At 44.9% G+C, this 14,213-nt stretch overlaps 2 protein-coding genes across 7 annotated transcripts in view; one reads left to right on the top strand and one right to left on the bottom strand.

Annotated features, from left to right (window-relative positions):
- Positions 1-1,232: 1,232 nt before the first annotated feature.
- ZSCAN29 (zinc finger and SCAN domain containing 29) lies at positions 1,233-12,349 on the bottom strand. Of its 3 annotated transcripts, none has more exons than XM_024732528.1 (5): positions 11,760-12,349; positions 10,842-11,046; positions 8,171-8,866; positions 5,429-5,896; positions 1,233-4,425 (listed from the first exon to the last, which is right to left on the bottom strand). In XM_024732528.1, the coding sequence occupies exons 1-5, from the start codon at positions 11,838-11,840 to the stop codon at positions 3,557-3,559; spliced, it is 2,319 nt and encodes a 772-aa protein (XP_024588296.1). In that variant the 5' UTR covers positions 11,841-12,349; the 3' UTR covers positions 1,233-3,556. The 3 variants fall into 3 exon arrangements, with proteins under 3 accessions (XP_024588296.1, XP_024588295.1, XP_024588297.1); XM_024732527.1 differs by having other exon boundaries at positions 11,526-11,870; XM_024732529.1 differs by lacking the exons at positions 10,842-11,046; positions 11,760-12,349 and adding an exon at positions 11,526-11,747.
- An 838-nt stretch (positions 12,350-13,187) lies between these two features.
- Positions 13,188-14,213, top strand: part of TUBGCP4 (tubulin gamma complex component 4) — a 47,214-nt gene continuing 46,188 nt past the window's right edge. For all 4 annotated transcript variants that reach the window (XR_003001430.1, XR_003001429.1, XM_024732531.1 and 1 more), the window contains exon 1: positions 13,188-13,325. Coding sequence is in view for 2 of the 4 variants with exons in the window: in XM_024732531.1 (XP_024588299.1) it covers positions 13,248-13,325 (78 nt within the window). In the remaining 2 variants the exon portion in view is untranslated. The remainder of the gene's footprint in view (positions 13,326-14,213) is intronic.

Genomic DNA, 14,213 nt, shown 5'->3' with positions numbered 1-14,213 from the left:
ATATTCTTGCTTCCTCTGCTGCACATGCCATCCAGTCTGTCCCTACAAAGGCTGAACGAGTATTAAAAGGGAGGGGTGCATAGATCCTCTTGCTCCCCCATCAGTGGGCTTGGTTTCTCTTTCTTAGAATGTTTGAAGACTATGTATTATTTCTTGCTTCTTCCATCCTCAGGAGTGGCAGATTGGGTGGCAGATAATGGTTTGTGAGCTAGTTTGAGATAAAATTGGGTTTTCCCTGGTAAGAGTTTTGCCTTTGCCCTATTCCTTTTTTTTTTTAAACATTTTTATTGGAGTATAATTGCTTTACAATGGTGTGTTAGTTTCTGCTGTATAACAAAGTGAATCAGCTATACATATACATATATCCCCGTATCTCCTCCCTCTTGCGTCTCCCTCCCCCCCTCCCTATCCCACCCCTCTAGGTGGACACAAAGCACCGAGCTGATCTCCCTGTGCTATGTGGCTGCTTCCCACTAGCTTTCTGTTTTACATTTGGTAGTGTATATATGTCCATGCCACTCTCTCACTTCATCTCAGCTTACCCTTCCCCCTTCCTGTGTCCTCAAGTCCATTCTCTACGTCTGCATCTTTATTCCTGTCCTGCCCCTAGGTTCTTCAGAACCTTTTTTTTTTTTTTAGATTCCATATATCTGTGTTAGCATATGGTATTTGTTTTTCTCTTTCTGACTTACTTCACCCTGTATGAGTCTCTCGGTCCATCCACCTCACTACAAATAACTCAATTTCGTTTCTTTTTATGGCTGAGTAATATTCCACTGTATATATGTGCCACATCTTTATCTATTCATCTGTCGATGGACACTTAGGTTGCTTCCATGTCCTGGCTATTGTAAATAGAGCTGCGTGGACATTGTGGTACATGACTGTGAATTATGGTTTTCTTGCCCTATTCCTTTTGCACATTCTCTTCATCTGGAGGTTGGAGGGCTGGTCCTGGGTCTTTTAAAATTGACTCATTCTCCATGCCCAGCTATGATGGGTCCCAATGGATATGGATACAGATACTAAGGAAAGATTTTTATTTCTATTTTACCACATTCTAATTTGTTTTTCAGCCTAGAACATAAAGATTCAGACAGGCATACCTGTAGTAACCCCACACAGGCAGCCAGAAAAAGCAGGTAAAGATTTATCTTTTCCTACCAGCAACAACTTAATCATAATTTGCATATATACATTTTTTTAAAAAAAACACCTAGAGAACCACTGGGCATTTTATAGATAGAATTTTTATTAACATGGTATCCCTGAGAGGCAGATTAAGGTGTAAACACTGTTCTGCTTTACAGAAAGGGAAATGGAGGCAGGTTGACTTACACATAAGACATTTGGAACCAGAATTTGTATCTGTTGGTACCACAACCAGTGCTTTTCCCACAAGACTATACATAGATATACTGAAGACAAGTGATCTCATTTTTAAAAAAACACTATAGCACACTTCCTAAACTATCTCAGATCCCGAGGCATTGCTTTAGACTCGTGTTTCTTGTATCTTCCTGTCTGCTTAGGCAACATAATTGAGACACCATCTCCCCTTAATTCGTAAGAGTTAGGAATTAGGAAATTCCCTCAGCACCAGAACCCTAACTAATCTTTCATCTACCACAGTAAGCTATGGATTATAGAAAATTCTACCTCCCCACTTCTCTCTCAGATCTCATTCCCATCCCCACTCATTCAATGTGACTAATGATGCAGCTACTTATCCCAGGCCTTGGCCATCACTCACGTTCTTCTTTCCTCTGAACTGCCCATTGAAGTATCTTCTTAAGATACTGGTTTCTGACCTTCGTCTCCCATAGGAGCTAGTCCCCTAAGACTGCTCATACTTCTTCCCCAGTGCCAGTCAGCTGTGTCCTTGTCAGTAAGCACAGCACAGTACCTGATTTACTCTGGAGGATGGGAGCCCATCTCCTGATCTGCCTGGCACTCCATGTTTTAGCTGAGGCCAGTCCCTCTCTGCCTTCTGCACGGCCCATATCTTGCTACCTCTCCAATTCTGTGCTACTCCAAGCTTTGTCTAACCTTCCTTACAGTCTGTCCTTTGCCCTCTGCTCCCTTGCTCCCCAGTTTTCCCATTTTTCACCCATTCAGCACTCAATTTTGCAATGAGTTTTGGAAAGTTCATCCCACCCAGTAACCTTCCCTCTGAGCACTTCCTGCTTCATGAAGCCTTCCTGATTAAAGAGAAGAAAATACCTCTTAAATTTTTTCCAAACTCTAATGCATCAGACCTCAAGTTTTATGCATAGTGTTACTACCTAGCTTTCTAGATTTCTCTAAAACTGTTGCAGCTATACATGTGCACTATTTGTCCATGTCAGTGTCATCTGTTTTAGTTTGTAAGGAAGAGGACAGGGTCTGTTTAACTTGTGCTGTACCTGCTCATCATACTGCTATGAACATGTGGGCAATTAATTCAATACTATTTGATCATAAAGATCAGAATTACACTTGCATTTGAACAGCTGCTTTTAAAAGTAGATGTATACAGTTGAATATGTGTGTGTGTAAGTATTGTCAACTCCACTGACCACAGATAATCTGTCCTCCTTACCATTAGGGTAAAGAGTTGTTGGCAGAAAGTGGTCTGTTTTCCCAGTCCGTGGGAATGTGGCAAGTGGCCTCTGCGCATTGCAGGTCAGTATTATGTCCACAGGGTGCATGACACTAGCCCATGTGTTTAGAGTGTGTGGAATATGGACAATTCCCTCTTGGCAGTTCTAACTGCTTTCCCTATCACCGCATCCAACTGGCTTGCTCTTTAAGCTTCTGGACCACAAGGGACACATGAAATTCTGATGAGATGGACCAGAAAAATAAAATCACACCAGACGCTGTAAATACAGTATTTTTCTATTCCAAAGCTTCTAGAGCTTGGAAGAAACTAAGAAATCCAGGGTTCACACCTCAATATTTATACGAGGTTTACATTGTTTCCCCATATAGCACACCTAGGTTCTTGACAAAATGACTTATAGGTCAGAACCAAATTGAACACTTAAACTCTCCTTTAAGGTAAAGGAAGAGTGTGCATGACAAATATATCATTCTGAGCACAGGGTTAAGTGAGCAGGAAAAGTCATTCTTCTTTGCATTTCCATTGCTATATAAAGAGCTACACCCATTCAATGAGAATTCTTACTACTTCTCCATGAAATGCTGCTGTGATGGGTTTTTCTAGTTGAAATGCAGTCTATAACAGGATGAGTAAAGAAGGGTGCACGTCACACTCATAGGATCTACTACTGTGTCCTCTCTATTAAGGGAACAACATAGGCACTGAGAGGGAAAGGTGTTGCCGTCAATAAAGGCAAGGAGAGGGAATGAAATCTTCCTTTCATTCTTAAGATGCTTTGGGAATTTGACTCTAGATCCAGAAGAAACATAGGAACGAACAGTGGGGTAAATTCTAGAGTATTTCCTAAACTAGTCAGACACAAATTAGGAGATGGATCTCACTATTGGAGGACTTTTCTAAACAATTTCAATACATGTGATGAGACTGTTTTCTTCATGGATCCTCAGGGGCTTACTTAGGGGCTGGCTGTGAGAGAAGCTTTTCTCGTGTATGGATCTCTCGGTGCTTATTAAGAGCAGAACTTTTACTGAAGCACTTGCCACAGTCATGACACCCATAGGGTTTCTCTCCTGTGTGGGTTCTGTGGTGTGCACGTAAGTCAGAACTCTTACTGAAACTCTTTCCACAGTCGGGACACACGTGGGGTCTCTCTCCTGTGTGTATCCTTCGATGTGCACTAAAATGAGAACTGTTATTGAAGCTTTTCCCACACTCTTCACACTGATAGGGCTTTTCTCCTGTGTGGGTTCTCTGGTGAATGATAAGGCTTGAGCTCTGGTTGAAGCGTTTTCCACACTCACCACACTGATACGGTTTCTCTCCTGTGTGGATTCTTCTATGGGTGATGAAATTTGAACTGTCACGGAAGCTTTTCCCACAGTCAAGACATTTATAAGGTTTCTCTCCAGTGTGGATTCTCCGGTGTCTAATGAGGCGTGCACTCCGACTGAAGCTTTTCCCACAGTCAGCACATTTATATGGATTTTCTACTTGAGGGGATATCTGATGCATGAGATGGGAGTCTGGACCAAAGCTTTTGCCATATCTGAGATATTTATAGGGTCTCTCCCCCAAGTAAGGTCTCTGATGACTTAGAACTTTACCTAAACTCTTCTCTGGGAATGTTGGTTTTCCTCTTCTCTCCCCTGGGGTCTTCTCCCACTGTCTTCCTGATCTACATTCACTCTCAATGCCTTTACCTTGATTAAGATGCCGGGGAATTTTCCTCTCAGACCTTGCAAGTAACGTCCTGTGTAGTTGTACTTCCTCAGCAATATCCCGTTTTAGATTCTCTTCATTCTCAAATCCAGCCTCAAAACCTGACATAAGAATAGAATTTTAAAAGTTATCCATTTTCTCAGTTATGTACCAGGGTAAAGCAAGCATCACATTAGATGATTAAATGTAAAAATTAGGGAGCTCTAGATCCCAAATAACTACCATCTGTTAAAATTCTGATGTTTTACTTCTCTAATGGAATCGATGCTCTGTGGAACACACTTAAAGAATGCTGATCTAAAGAACTTTTGGAAAAGAAAACTTATTTATCAAATGCCCAAGCACTGTGTTAAGTGCTTCACTGTGGTACTTCATTTACATCAACCTTATGAGGTAGGTCTTAACATATGAGCGAATTTACAGGGTTAAGTAACTTGCTCTAAGGTACTCAACTAATAAACAACATAGTCTAGATTCACATACATATATATGTGTGACTCCAAAATCAGAATAATTTTCCTCACAAGGAGGGAAGCCATAATGAAGTTTTGGGGTTCTTTTTCTTATACAGTAGCTGAGATTCAAAGGATCAGTTCCCTCAGAAATCTCAGACTTTTGCATAAGTGTGTCTGAAGAAAGAGGTTATCAGGTTTTCATATATGTGAATAAAGCAAGCATACAGCTGGTTTACAAGCTGGAACTAGAAGAAAAAACAAATGAGAATGAACTTTAAAAAGCAACTTCATCCATCTATGGGTATATGACATGCTACTTGGGAAATGTAGGCTTTCAGATTCCCTGCTAGGTAAACTGCCTAGTAACCTAGCAGGTCACATGCATATGATGGCTAGTTTACAAAGTCTGCAGCCATCTCAGATTGATGCTGTAGTGTGAGGAGGCAGGTCAAGTGAATAGGGGATGTAAACTAGCTGCTTTATAATAGACAGGAAACATGGAGAAGAGAGAAGGCGGTCACAATAAGAATCCATGAGAGCTGGGTGTAGAGGCCACTTCTGGTCTTCAATCACATGATTTTTCTCCTAAATCCCACTGCCTTCCCTTTGCTATTTGCTATATCTACCTTAAGAAGTAAAAGGATCTTACCACTGGGGCTCTGAAATAAGACTGGAGCACGGGTCATAGCCTCTGGGGGTACCTCGGTATCTTCTTCATCATCTTCAGAATCTTCTTCTATGGCCTCATCTGCTTCCTCGGCTTGCTTCTCGGCATCGGCCTCACTGGTCTCCTGGGTGGGACACAAGGCTGCCTCCTCTTCCCGGCCATCACTGGGCAGGGCAGCACCCCGGGCACTCACCAAAGCATCCATCTCTTCAAAGAAGGGACAGGTCTCTGGTGCTTGGCCATTCTTGACCTTCCGATAGCTGGTGTGGAGGCTTTTAAACTTGGTCCGACACTGCTCTGGTGTCCTAAGGAAGCCATATTCCCATAACCGCTCAGCTACTGCTCCATACAACTGGCTGTTGCGGTGGCAGTTCTGGAGGGCTTCATAAAACTGAGTCTCACTAAGAATTGCAAGGTAGGTCTTTGTCTCTTCATAGCCCCAGTGTACACCTGCCACCAGAAGAGAAATTTCAGCACCACTTAATCCAGGGCTTTATAGTCTCAATTCCTCAGTCCTATCATCTGCATCATGAAAAATCACCTAAGCTCGGGCTCCTAGGTGAAAAAGTAAAAACACCTCATGTTTCCAAAATCAATACAAACTCTCAGAATGTTCTGCTTCTCTATATCCTATATCAATTTCACAGAGACCTTTATAACTACATTCTGTTCCAAAGAGGCCTTTCCACCTTATCACTGTAACAATCGTTATGTACTCTGAGGCAGGTGTACAGAATGCATTTCCCCATTCTTCCGGTAATTCTGATCCTAATTAGAAAATAACTGGTATGGGGAAGAAGACCCACAATCAGTCACTGTCAGCCATGAGCCATCCCTAAATTCTCTGATCAATCTTTTTCTACCAGTCCTACTTCCTTATGAATTAAGTTTCCCATAGAATGACTCAAAATCCCAAGGAAGAGTCTCTTTAAGAATCACACTGCTGCTTAATCCAATCCCTTTTTCACTTGCCACAATCTCAAAAAAAGCCAACCCAGCAATAGCAAAGACCTGAAGGGTACAAGATAAGAACCTGTAGTTAGGCACCATCTTAGGAGTGAAGGAGTGGCAGAGCCAGAAAGAGGAAGGAAGCAGAGCAGATAGCATTTTCTGGCCTGAACTCTGCTAATGCTGCAGGCCATCCCAGCTTGGGCAGTACTTCTTCAGGATGACTACAGGCTCTGCTCCCTGAAGGTACCCAAGGGAGAGGGAAGGAAGATACTAAGAGCCTTCCTCCCACTTGAGAGCTAGCTGGAGATTACACCGCTTCCATTACACTCCACTCACTGCAAGTAATGCAGCTACCACATGTGCCATGTTTGTGATTTACCGAAATTTATTCCAGTGACAAAATGGGGAAAAAAAATTTTTTTTTTTAAATTTAGGCCATGCAGCATGCAGGATCTTAGTTCCCAGACCAGGGATAGAACCCATGCCCCCTGCAGTGGAAGCTCAGAGTCCCAATCACTGGACCACCAGGGAAATCCCAAAATTTTTTTTAAAAAGGAAAAGGAAGGGCTTCCCTGGTGGTGCAATGGTTAAGAATCTGCCTGCCAATGCAGGGGACATGGGTTCGAGCCCTGGTCTGGGAAGATCCCACATGCCGTGGAGCAACAAAGCCTGTGTACCACAACTACTGAGCCTGCATGCCACAACTACTGAAGCCCACGTGCCTACAGCCCGTGCTCCATAACAAGATAAGCCACTGCAATGAGAAGCCAGCGCACCGCAATGAAGAGTAGCCCCCACTCGACGCAACTAAAGAAAGCCCACGTGCAGCAACGAAGACCCAACGCAGCCAAAAATAAATAAATAAATAAATAAATAAATTTATTTTAAAAAGGAAAAGAAAAAGTCCAAGACAGAAGAAGACTAGAACAGAACAAAAGTAACAACACATATAATAAAACATGGAAGGGACACATAACTGTTCCCAGTGGAACTGCAACTCTAGAGTAGTCCTGCTGCTGTGCCACATTTTCCAGTTGAGGACGCAAACTGTGAAATGGCCAGATAGCTGTGCGAGGTCACCCAGCTGATTAGTGGTCAGGGTTAGGAACGAAGTCTCCTGATTCATACTTGGTGCTCTTCCCATAGCAACATGGTTGTACAAATTACATCAACAGTAATAAGTGATATTTTAAAATGGTTCCACAGGCAAATATTTCAGCAGAGTGTTAAGCAAGGTTTCTTGCTGCAAGACTTCTTAGTCCTGTTAAAATGCCAATGTGTGTTGCAGGTCTCACAGAGGAAACAAAATGTTTCCCCAACTTTGGGCAGTCCTTCACTATGCTCTTCTAAGTAAAAAGGAACACTAATAAACTGACCTTGAGTTTGGAGAAGTAAAGATAAAACACCAGTTCATATAAGGTGCTCAACAAATATTAGGTCTCCTTAAAGATAATACAGTACCAAGTTTTTCTCAGCCTTCAGTGATTTTATAATCAGGAAAAAATATTTTAAGAAAGAAATGGAAGGAATGATACTCCTTTTCAGGAGTCTCTTGAATTCTCTGAGTGTACTTCTTTAAAATATCTAAAATTATTCTCTACTTACTATTAGCTCAATGATTTTCCCACAAAAGAGAATGAAATACACAGAGAACTAAGAAATGCCTCTGTTCTCTAAGTGACAAAGCTGGCAGGTGACATTAAGCTTCCTGACTCCACATCCAGCCTCATAACTCCTCAGTCTAATCCTAAAACCCCAAGAAGAAAAGCTTACCACTTGGGCTTCGGAAAAGGACGGGTGTGGTGGACTTGTCGGGGTCCTGGGGGGTGGCCTCCTGGCCCACTTCCTCACTGTCAGACTCTTCAGCCATGGCATCTTCTCCCTCCTTATGCTGCCAGTCCCGTTGCTCTGGCTCCTCAGTCTCAGCATCACTGCCCACCAGGCCAGAGTGAGAGGCTGCCTCCTCCAGGCCATTACTGGGCAGGGCAATGACCTGGGCACTCATCAGGGCTTCCATCTCTTCAAAGAAGGGGCAGGTCTCAGGTGGGTGGCCACTCTTGACTTTCCGATAGCTCTTCTGGAGACCTTTGAACTTGGTCCTACACTGCTCCAGGGTCCGGAGGAACCCATACTCCCGGAGCCGCTCAGCCACAGCCCCATACACTTGGCTGTTTCGATGACAGTTTCGGAGAGCCTCGTAAAACTCAGTTTGACTGAGAATTGCGAGGAGAGTTCTGGTCTCTTCATAGCCCCAGTGCACACCTGCCACCTTCTCATCCTCGAAGCCCCAGTGATCCTGTTCCACCCAGCTTCTTCTCTCTCTCCTGGATGGTAACAGATCAGCATGCATTCGTTTGTCTCCTGTGTGACTGCCTCTTGGGAATTCCTTCTCCTTGAAGCCCAGATCTGGGATCCATGGCTCTCCTTGCTCCAACTTGGAGACCACATTGGATTTAGGAAATGGAAATCCTGCTTGCAGGGAAGCAAACAAAGGATATCATAGTTTGGACTGATCATAAAAAACATCTCTGAGTTCAGACCTGCCTTTTTTATCCAAGAGGCTTATAAAGCAAAGTATCTAAGAAAATGTTTTCAGAAAGTTCAATGGGTTGAAGAAAGTGGGGAAAAATACATGAAACCTCAAAAAATGAGAAATATTTTACTTTCCAGAGCAGGGTGACAAAAGAGGAAAACGTTCTGTTGTGTGTTCAGAGCAGATAATTCTGTTCCAAGTTGCTCCCTAGCTCTCCTAACCACTTGTAGGCAGGTCCTGCACTGCTGGAAAGTCACCTCCTGCTTCCTACACAGCTGACCAACGTGGGGGTTATTCCAAGTACAGCTCATAGCAGGCCTTCTGGATCCACGGTTCCTCCACATCTGCAGACTTACCCAACCACAGTACTGTAGTAATTACTATTGAAAAATATCCATGTATGAGTGGACCCACACAGTTCAAACTGACGTTGTTCAAGGATCAGCTGTAGTTCTCTACTTGGGGCCAGAGAATTAAACTCAGAGTGATTTCAAGGGGGAGACTGTCTTCAACTCTTCCATTTCCTTCACACTGAGTCACGAAGTTCTAAAAGGTTTTTCCCTTAGTATATCCTTTATTCCTACTGCCACCATCCAAGTCTAGACCCCTTACCTTCTCACACCTGGGTAACTGCAGCAGTCACTGTCCTACCTAACTCCAGGCTCTTGCTTCCTCAGCTCACATGCTGTTTATATTGCCAAACCTTAACCTGGATGGTTACCAGGCATGGCCCGTTCAAAGCAGACTCCTCTCCAAAACACAGCACATGTTTATTCACCACTGTGTGCCTTTCCTTTAACTCCCTCCCTTCTATCGAAATTTAACCCATCAGTGCCCCCATGAAGCCTTCCCTACAGCCCTCCCTCGTCTCCCACTCTGCCAAACCCCTACTGTACTCACACAATTGAGTAACAAGTCATTGTTTGGCACTGTTTCAATACAGTTCAGTTCAGCACATATTTATGTTCATTTTTGTGTTCTCAATCATATTATAGGCTTTTTGAGGATAGGCACCTTTTCTCATTGCAGAGTACCCTGCAAGGTGTTGAGCACATGGTAGGTGTTTAAAACTGATTAATTCTGCAAGTCTGTGTGTGCAGTTGAGGGATTGCATCTGGATGACTAAACAGAGACCACTACCAGACTGGCTGAGAAGCCTAGCGTCTTAGATGATAAGATCAGAATTCAAAACAACCTCAACAAGTTGAAGTGATCAAAGAAAAAAACACACAAAATGGAGTTCTGCAGAGTACAAAGAAGAAAAACAAGTTCCACAAAATCAAGTTTAAGAATAAGAACTAGGCACAAAGACAATGGGGAAAGCTCTAAGAGACGGGGGAGTATCAAGTGAAGGACAATCATTAGTTGAGTTATACAGAAAGAAAGTGTAGTGAAATTCTGAAGTAAAATTCTTACTCTGCTTCTACCTACCAGACCCTTACTGGAATAATATATATAATTTAATTCTCCACAACTAACATGCTATTTGGAGAACTTAAAGTTTCTAAGGGAGAGTAACAAAAACTTAGGTCTGAAGAATGGAGCTTCTGGGGAAAAGCAGAAAGAAACAAATATAGTTTAATATGGAGAAAGAAAATGACTAAAAAGAAAACGTGCTTTCAAGTATAGAAAAGAATTTTTATCTAGAAAATACTGACGTAGTGTCATCATTACCAGGAGGAAAGAAATTTCAAGTTCTGGAAAAACTAGGGAGCCATCCTCTGGCAGACTTATCAAAAGAGGAAATATAAGAATTGCAGCAGAGAGCTAAACTATATGCCTTCAGGAGGTCCCCAACACTGCATACTCTATTTCCACTCTTTCCTGAAATCCCTTTCCCACTCACTACTCCCAACCCTACTTCCCAATTTAGAATGGCATCCTATCTTCCCATATAAATCTACTCCTCACCGCTCCTTTGAAAAGGTCTGAGCTTCTCCTTTGGGTTCATCTGCTCCTGTGGTCCCAGGTCTGGGTTTCTTGCCCTCTCTTTCTTGGGTACACCCCTGGGCTGGGGTTCCACTGACTCCTGCCGAACACTTAATAACTCTCGTGATGATTTCAGGGGTGTCATCTTCTCCAAGCGCACTTCCTGCCCCTTCACAGAGACTGTGACCTAGAAACAACCCCCATGAATTGTCACTGCAAGGTCATAATGAGGGGTATTCCCAGAGGAGATTATTTATTACCCCAAAAGAAATCATCCTTTTCGGACATGGCTAGGGTTGGGGTGGGGGGTGGTTAATAGTGAACAAGGGTCTTTCTTAGTCCAGTACTGTTAGCTTAGAGCAGCTGGAACTACAAAAGAAAAAGATCAAAATAGTAAACCCGACTCCAGGCTAAAAAATAACTCCCCTTTCTTCCCTATTAAGTAAAACACTATGAAACTATGAATAACTCGTTATGATACCTAGCAAAGGTACACCCAGGTAGCATCTCCCGATAAGCTCTATCTGAAAAAGTTACCTAGTAAAGGACCAGAAGTATAAGCATCACCAAGGGAGACTGTGCCCCACTTTAAATCTGGGCCTTAATTTGGCTTTTTATCCTGCCCCTGCCCAGTCACACACTTCTGAATACCCCCTCCCTGCTCACCGAACGTCCAGGTCTTCCAGGCTCTCTTTCTAATTCTTCCACCAGAGCCACTGCCTCCTCTCCACTTTCTGGACATTGCTTTTGTACCCATTTCTGGATCTCCCCAGGTAAGACGGTCAGGAACTGCTCTAGCACCAACAATTCTACAATCTGCTCCTTGGTGCGCACCTCCGGCCTTAGCCACCGACAGCAAAGTTCCCAGAGTTGGCTGAAAGCCTCCCGGGGCCCAGCTACCTCCTGGTAATGAAATCTCCTGAAGCGCTGTCGGAAGGTCTCAGAGTTAGTGCCATTCCCTCTCAGGGTGGGTTTGGCCATCGTTCACAGCAGAAAGCAGCTTCCCTCCACTTAAGGGTCTAGGTTCCACAGCTTACACCCATCTTCTCATGTCCTTGGAGAATCACCTGCAGATGAGTCTCTCTCTGTAAGAAGTTTCCTCCTAGGGTAGAGAGAGATGGCACTATCAGAAGGAACATACTCATATGTCTGAAGTCTTGCCAGAGCTGGCCTGACTTCACAGATGCTCCACGTAGCACCAACTTCAGGACAGCAAGCCAAAACCGAGCATGAAGGTGAGAGACCATTCAAAAGCTGCATTTCTGGGCGACTTGCAGGGCAGCCCAGGTAAGCAGCAAAGAATAGAAAGTACTGTCTGTTCCTCTTCCACCTCCCCCAAATCTGACCCACTGACGCTCCCCCGACCAGTGTAGCATAGTGTGTTCGAACCATATGGGAGCTCGAGTGGTTCTAAAGGCATGTCACCATCCTGCTGAAGGCAACAAAAAGCCTCTGTCCAGCGGGTCGCAGCTGATCTCCCCCAGTACCTCCGCCGTCCTTCCCCAAGGCCCTCTCCGTCCGCCCCGCCCCCTCGGACTCCACCACTACCAATTCCCACCCCAAACAAAAATCAAGTACTGAATACTGGGTCTTTGTTCTCCCTCACAGCAAAAGTAACCGCTCAGTAAATAGCCGGGAACTACTGAATGGAAACCTCGCGCATTGAGAGAAGTTGGTTTGGGCTCCTGAAGCGAGGGCCGGGTGGGCTTGGGGAGAGTCCCACTGAGTTGGTGGAGAGTGGGAGTCCGAAGGGGCAGTAGTCATGGGTCTCCTGAGGACAAGCTCGGGTGCTGGCCAGGCGCTCCGAGGGCTGCAAGGTTCGCGGATGCGGGGTTCCGGCCTCTTTGTCTTCTCTCTCTCCGGCCAGGTCACTCTCGAAAGCCGTCGTGAGCCCCTCCAGAGGCCTCCGACCGGGCTAAGCGCCCTGAGAGCACCCTCCGACCCACCCCTGGGAGCTTCTCCTTCTCGGGCTGTCACTCAACCCACCCGCATTTCTGACCGCGGGCTAGCCTCACCCACTCGGGGTAGGGCTCCAGCCCGGGTTCTCCAGCCTTCCAGTTCAGCTCCCAAACCGGAAGTCCGAGCGGGCGACCCGGGCGCTGGAGGCGCATGCGCGAGGGAAGCTCCCGCGACTCCTGCGGAGCACCAGCTGGAGCCTGCAAGTGGGCCCAGGCGAGCGCGGCTCACTTCCGGGACGCGGCGCGCCGACCCCTTCCCGGCTTCCCGTCAGCTCTCCTCAGCAGTAGTCTCGGCGGGTACAGTCAGGAGGAACTGCCCTTCCCGGGTTCCTGTGCGCGTGTAGTGGAGGGAGCGCTCGCCTCTTTGGTCGCCTGGTGAGGCTCTGGAGGAGGGTGCGACGGATATAGGGACTCGAGGTCGGCCGTGAGAATGATCCACGAACTGCTCTTGGCTCTAAGCGGGTACCCAGGGTCCATTTTCACCTGGAACAAGCGGAGTGGCCTGCAGGTACTGTCCGCCTCAGAGCGCGGGAACTAGCGAGAGCAGAATGGGTGGAGCGAGCTAGTGCCAAGGGGAGGAGTCTGAGGTACCGAGAAGGCGGGGCTTGCAGGGGCCGAGGCGTGAGGGGCTTGTCCCTGGGCAGGTAACCGGAGGGCTCAGGCGGACTCTCAACCACTGCGCCACTAGGGAAGCCCTGTATGTGCTTTTAAACTGAGTTTTGAAAGCTAGTCCAAATACATAGTGCCTGACGCACAATAAGGGTTCAGACAGTTTTGTTGGACGAAAAAGTGAGAGTGTTTCCCTTATTACACCTCGCCCGGGAAATTTCTGCACTAGGAGAATTTGGAGGGGGGCCTTCATGTAACCAGGAATGTGTGAGGGGGAAGGGCTATCTGCTATATGCTTTATCTCATTTAATCTTCACAACCACCTATCTCCATTTCAGAGATTAACTCCCGGTGTCAGGGATCACGTAGCAATTAGCAAACTTGGTCTTGAACCCAGTTTTTTTTTTTTTTTATAGACTTTTTAATGATGGCCATTGTTACTGGTGTAAGTGGTATCTCACTGTAGTTTTGATTTGCATTTCTCTAATAAGTAGGGATGTTGAACATCTTTTCACATCTAAAGGGTATTTTAAAAATAATAGTGTCCTCTATGTATATATAGAGTTTATCGCTGTTATTACCATTGAAAATAATCTGCATTCGTTATTGGTGGTGGGATTGAAACAAAACACAAATCTGATATATTTTAAGATTTAGGAGTGATTTTAACCAGTTTACTTAGATTTAAAGATGAGAAAACTGAGGCAAAGTGAAGTTAAGTTACTTGTGAAAGTCAAAGATAGTAAGTGATGAAGCAGAAATTCAAATCCATGCCTGTTATTTTATC

Source organism: Neophocaena asiaeorientalis, unplaced genomic scaffold, assembly GCF_003031525.2.
Source record: "Neophocaena asiaeorientalis asiaeorientalis breed wild unplaced genomic scaffold, Neophocaena_asiaeorientalis_V1.1 scaffold119, whole genome shotgun sequence".
NCBI classification, from domain to species: domain Eukaryota; kingdom Metazoa; phylum Chordata; class Mammalia; order Artiodactyla; family Phocoenidae; genus Neophocaena; species Neophocaena asiaeorientalis.
This window is presented reverse-complemented; position numbering and strand designations above follow the sequence as displayed.

Bases quoted from the DNA above. Each gene is read 5' to 3' on its own strand.
- ZSCAN29 (XM_024732527.1), bottom strand. From the start codon at position 11,840: ATGGCCAAACCCACCCTGAGAGGGAATGGCACTAACTCTGAGACCTTC. The intron at 11,047-11,525 runs GTGAGCAGGGAG...GGTTGTTTCTAG, and splicing joins CTGGAAGACCTGGACGTTCG to GTCACAGTCTCTGTGAAGGG. The intron at 5,897-8,170 runs GTAAGCTTTTCT...TTCTGGTGGCAG, and splicing joins CCTTTTCCGAAGCCCAAGTG to GTGTACACTGGGGCTATGAA.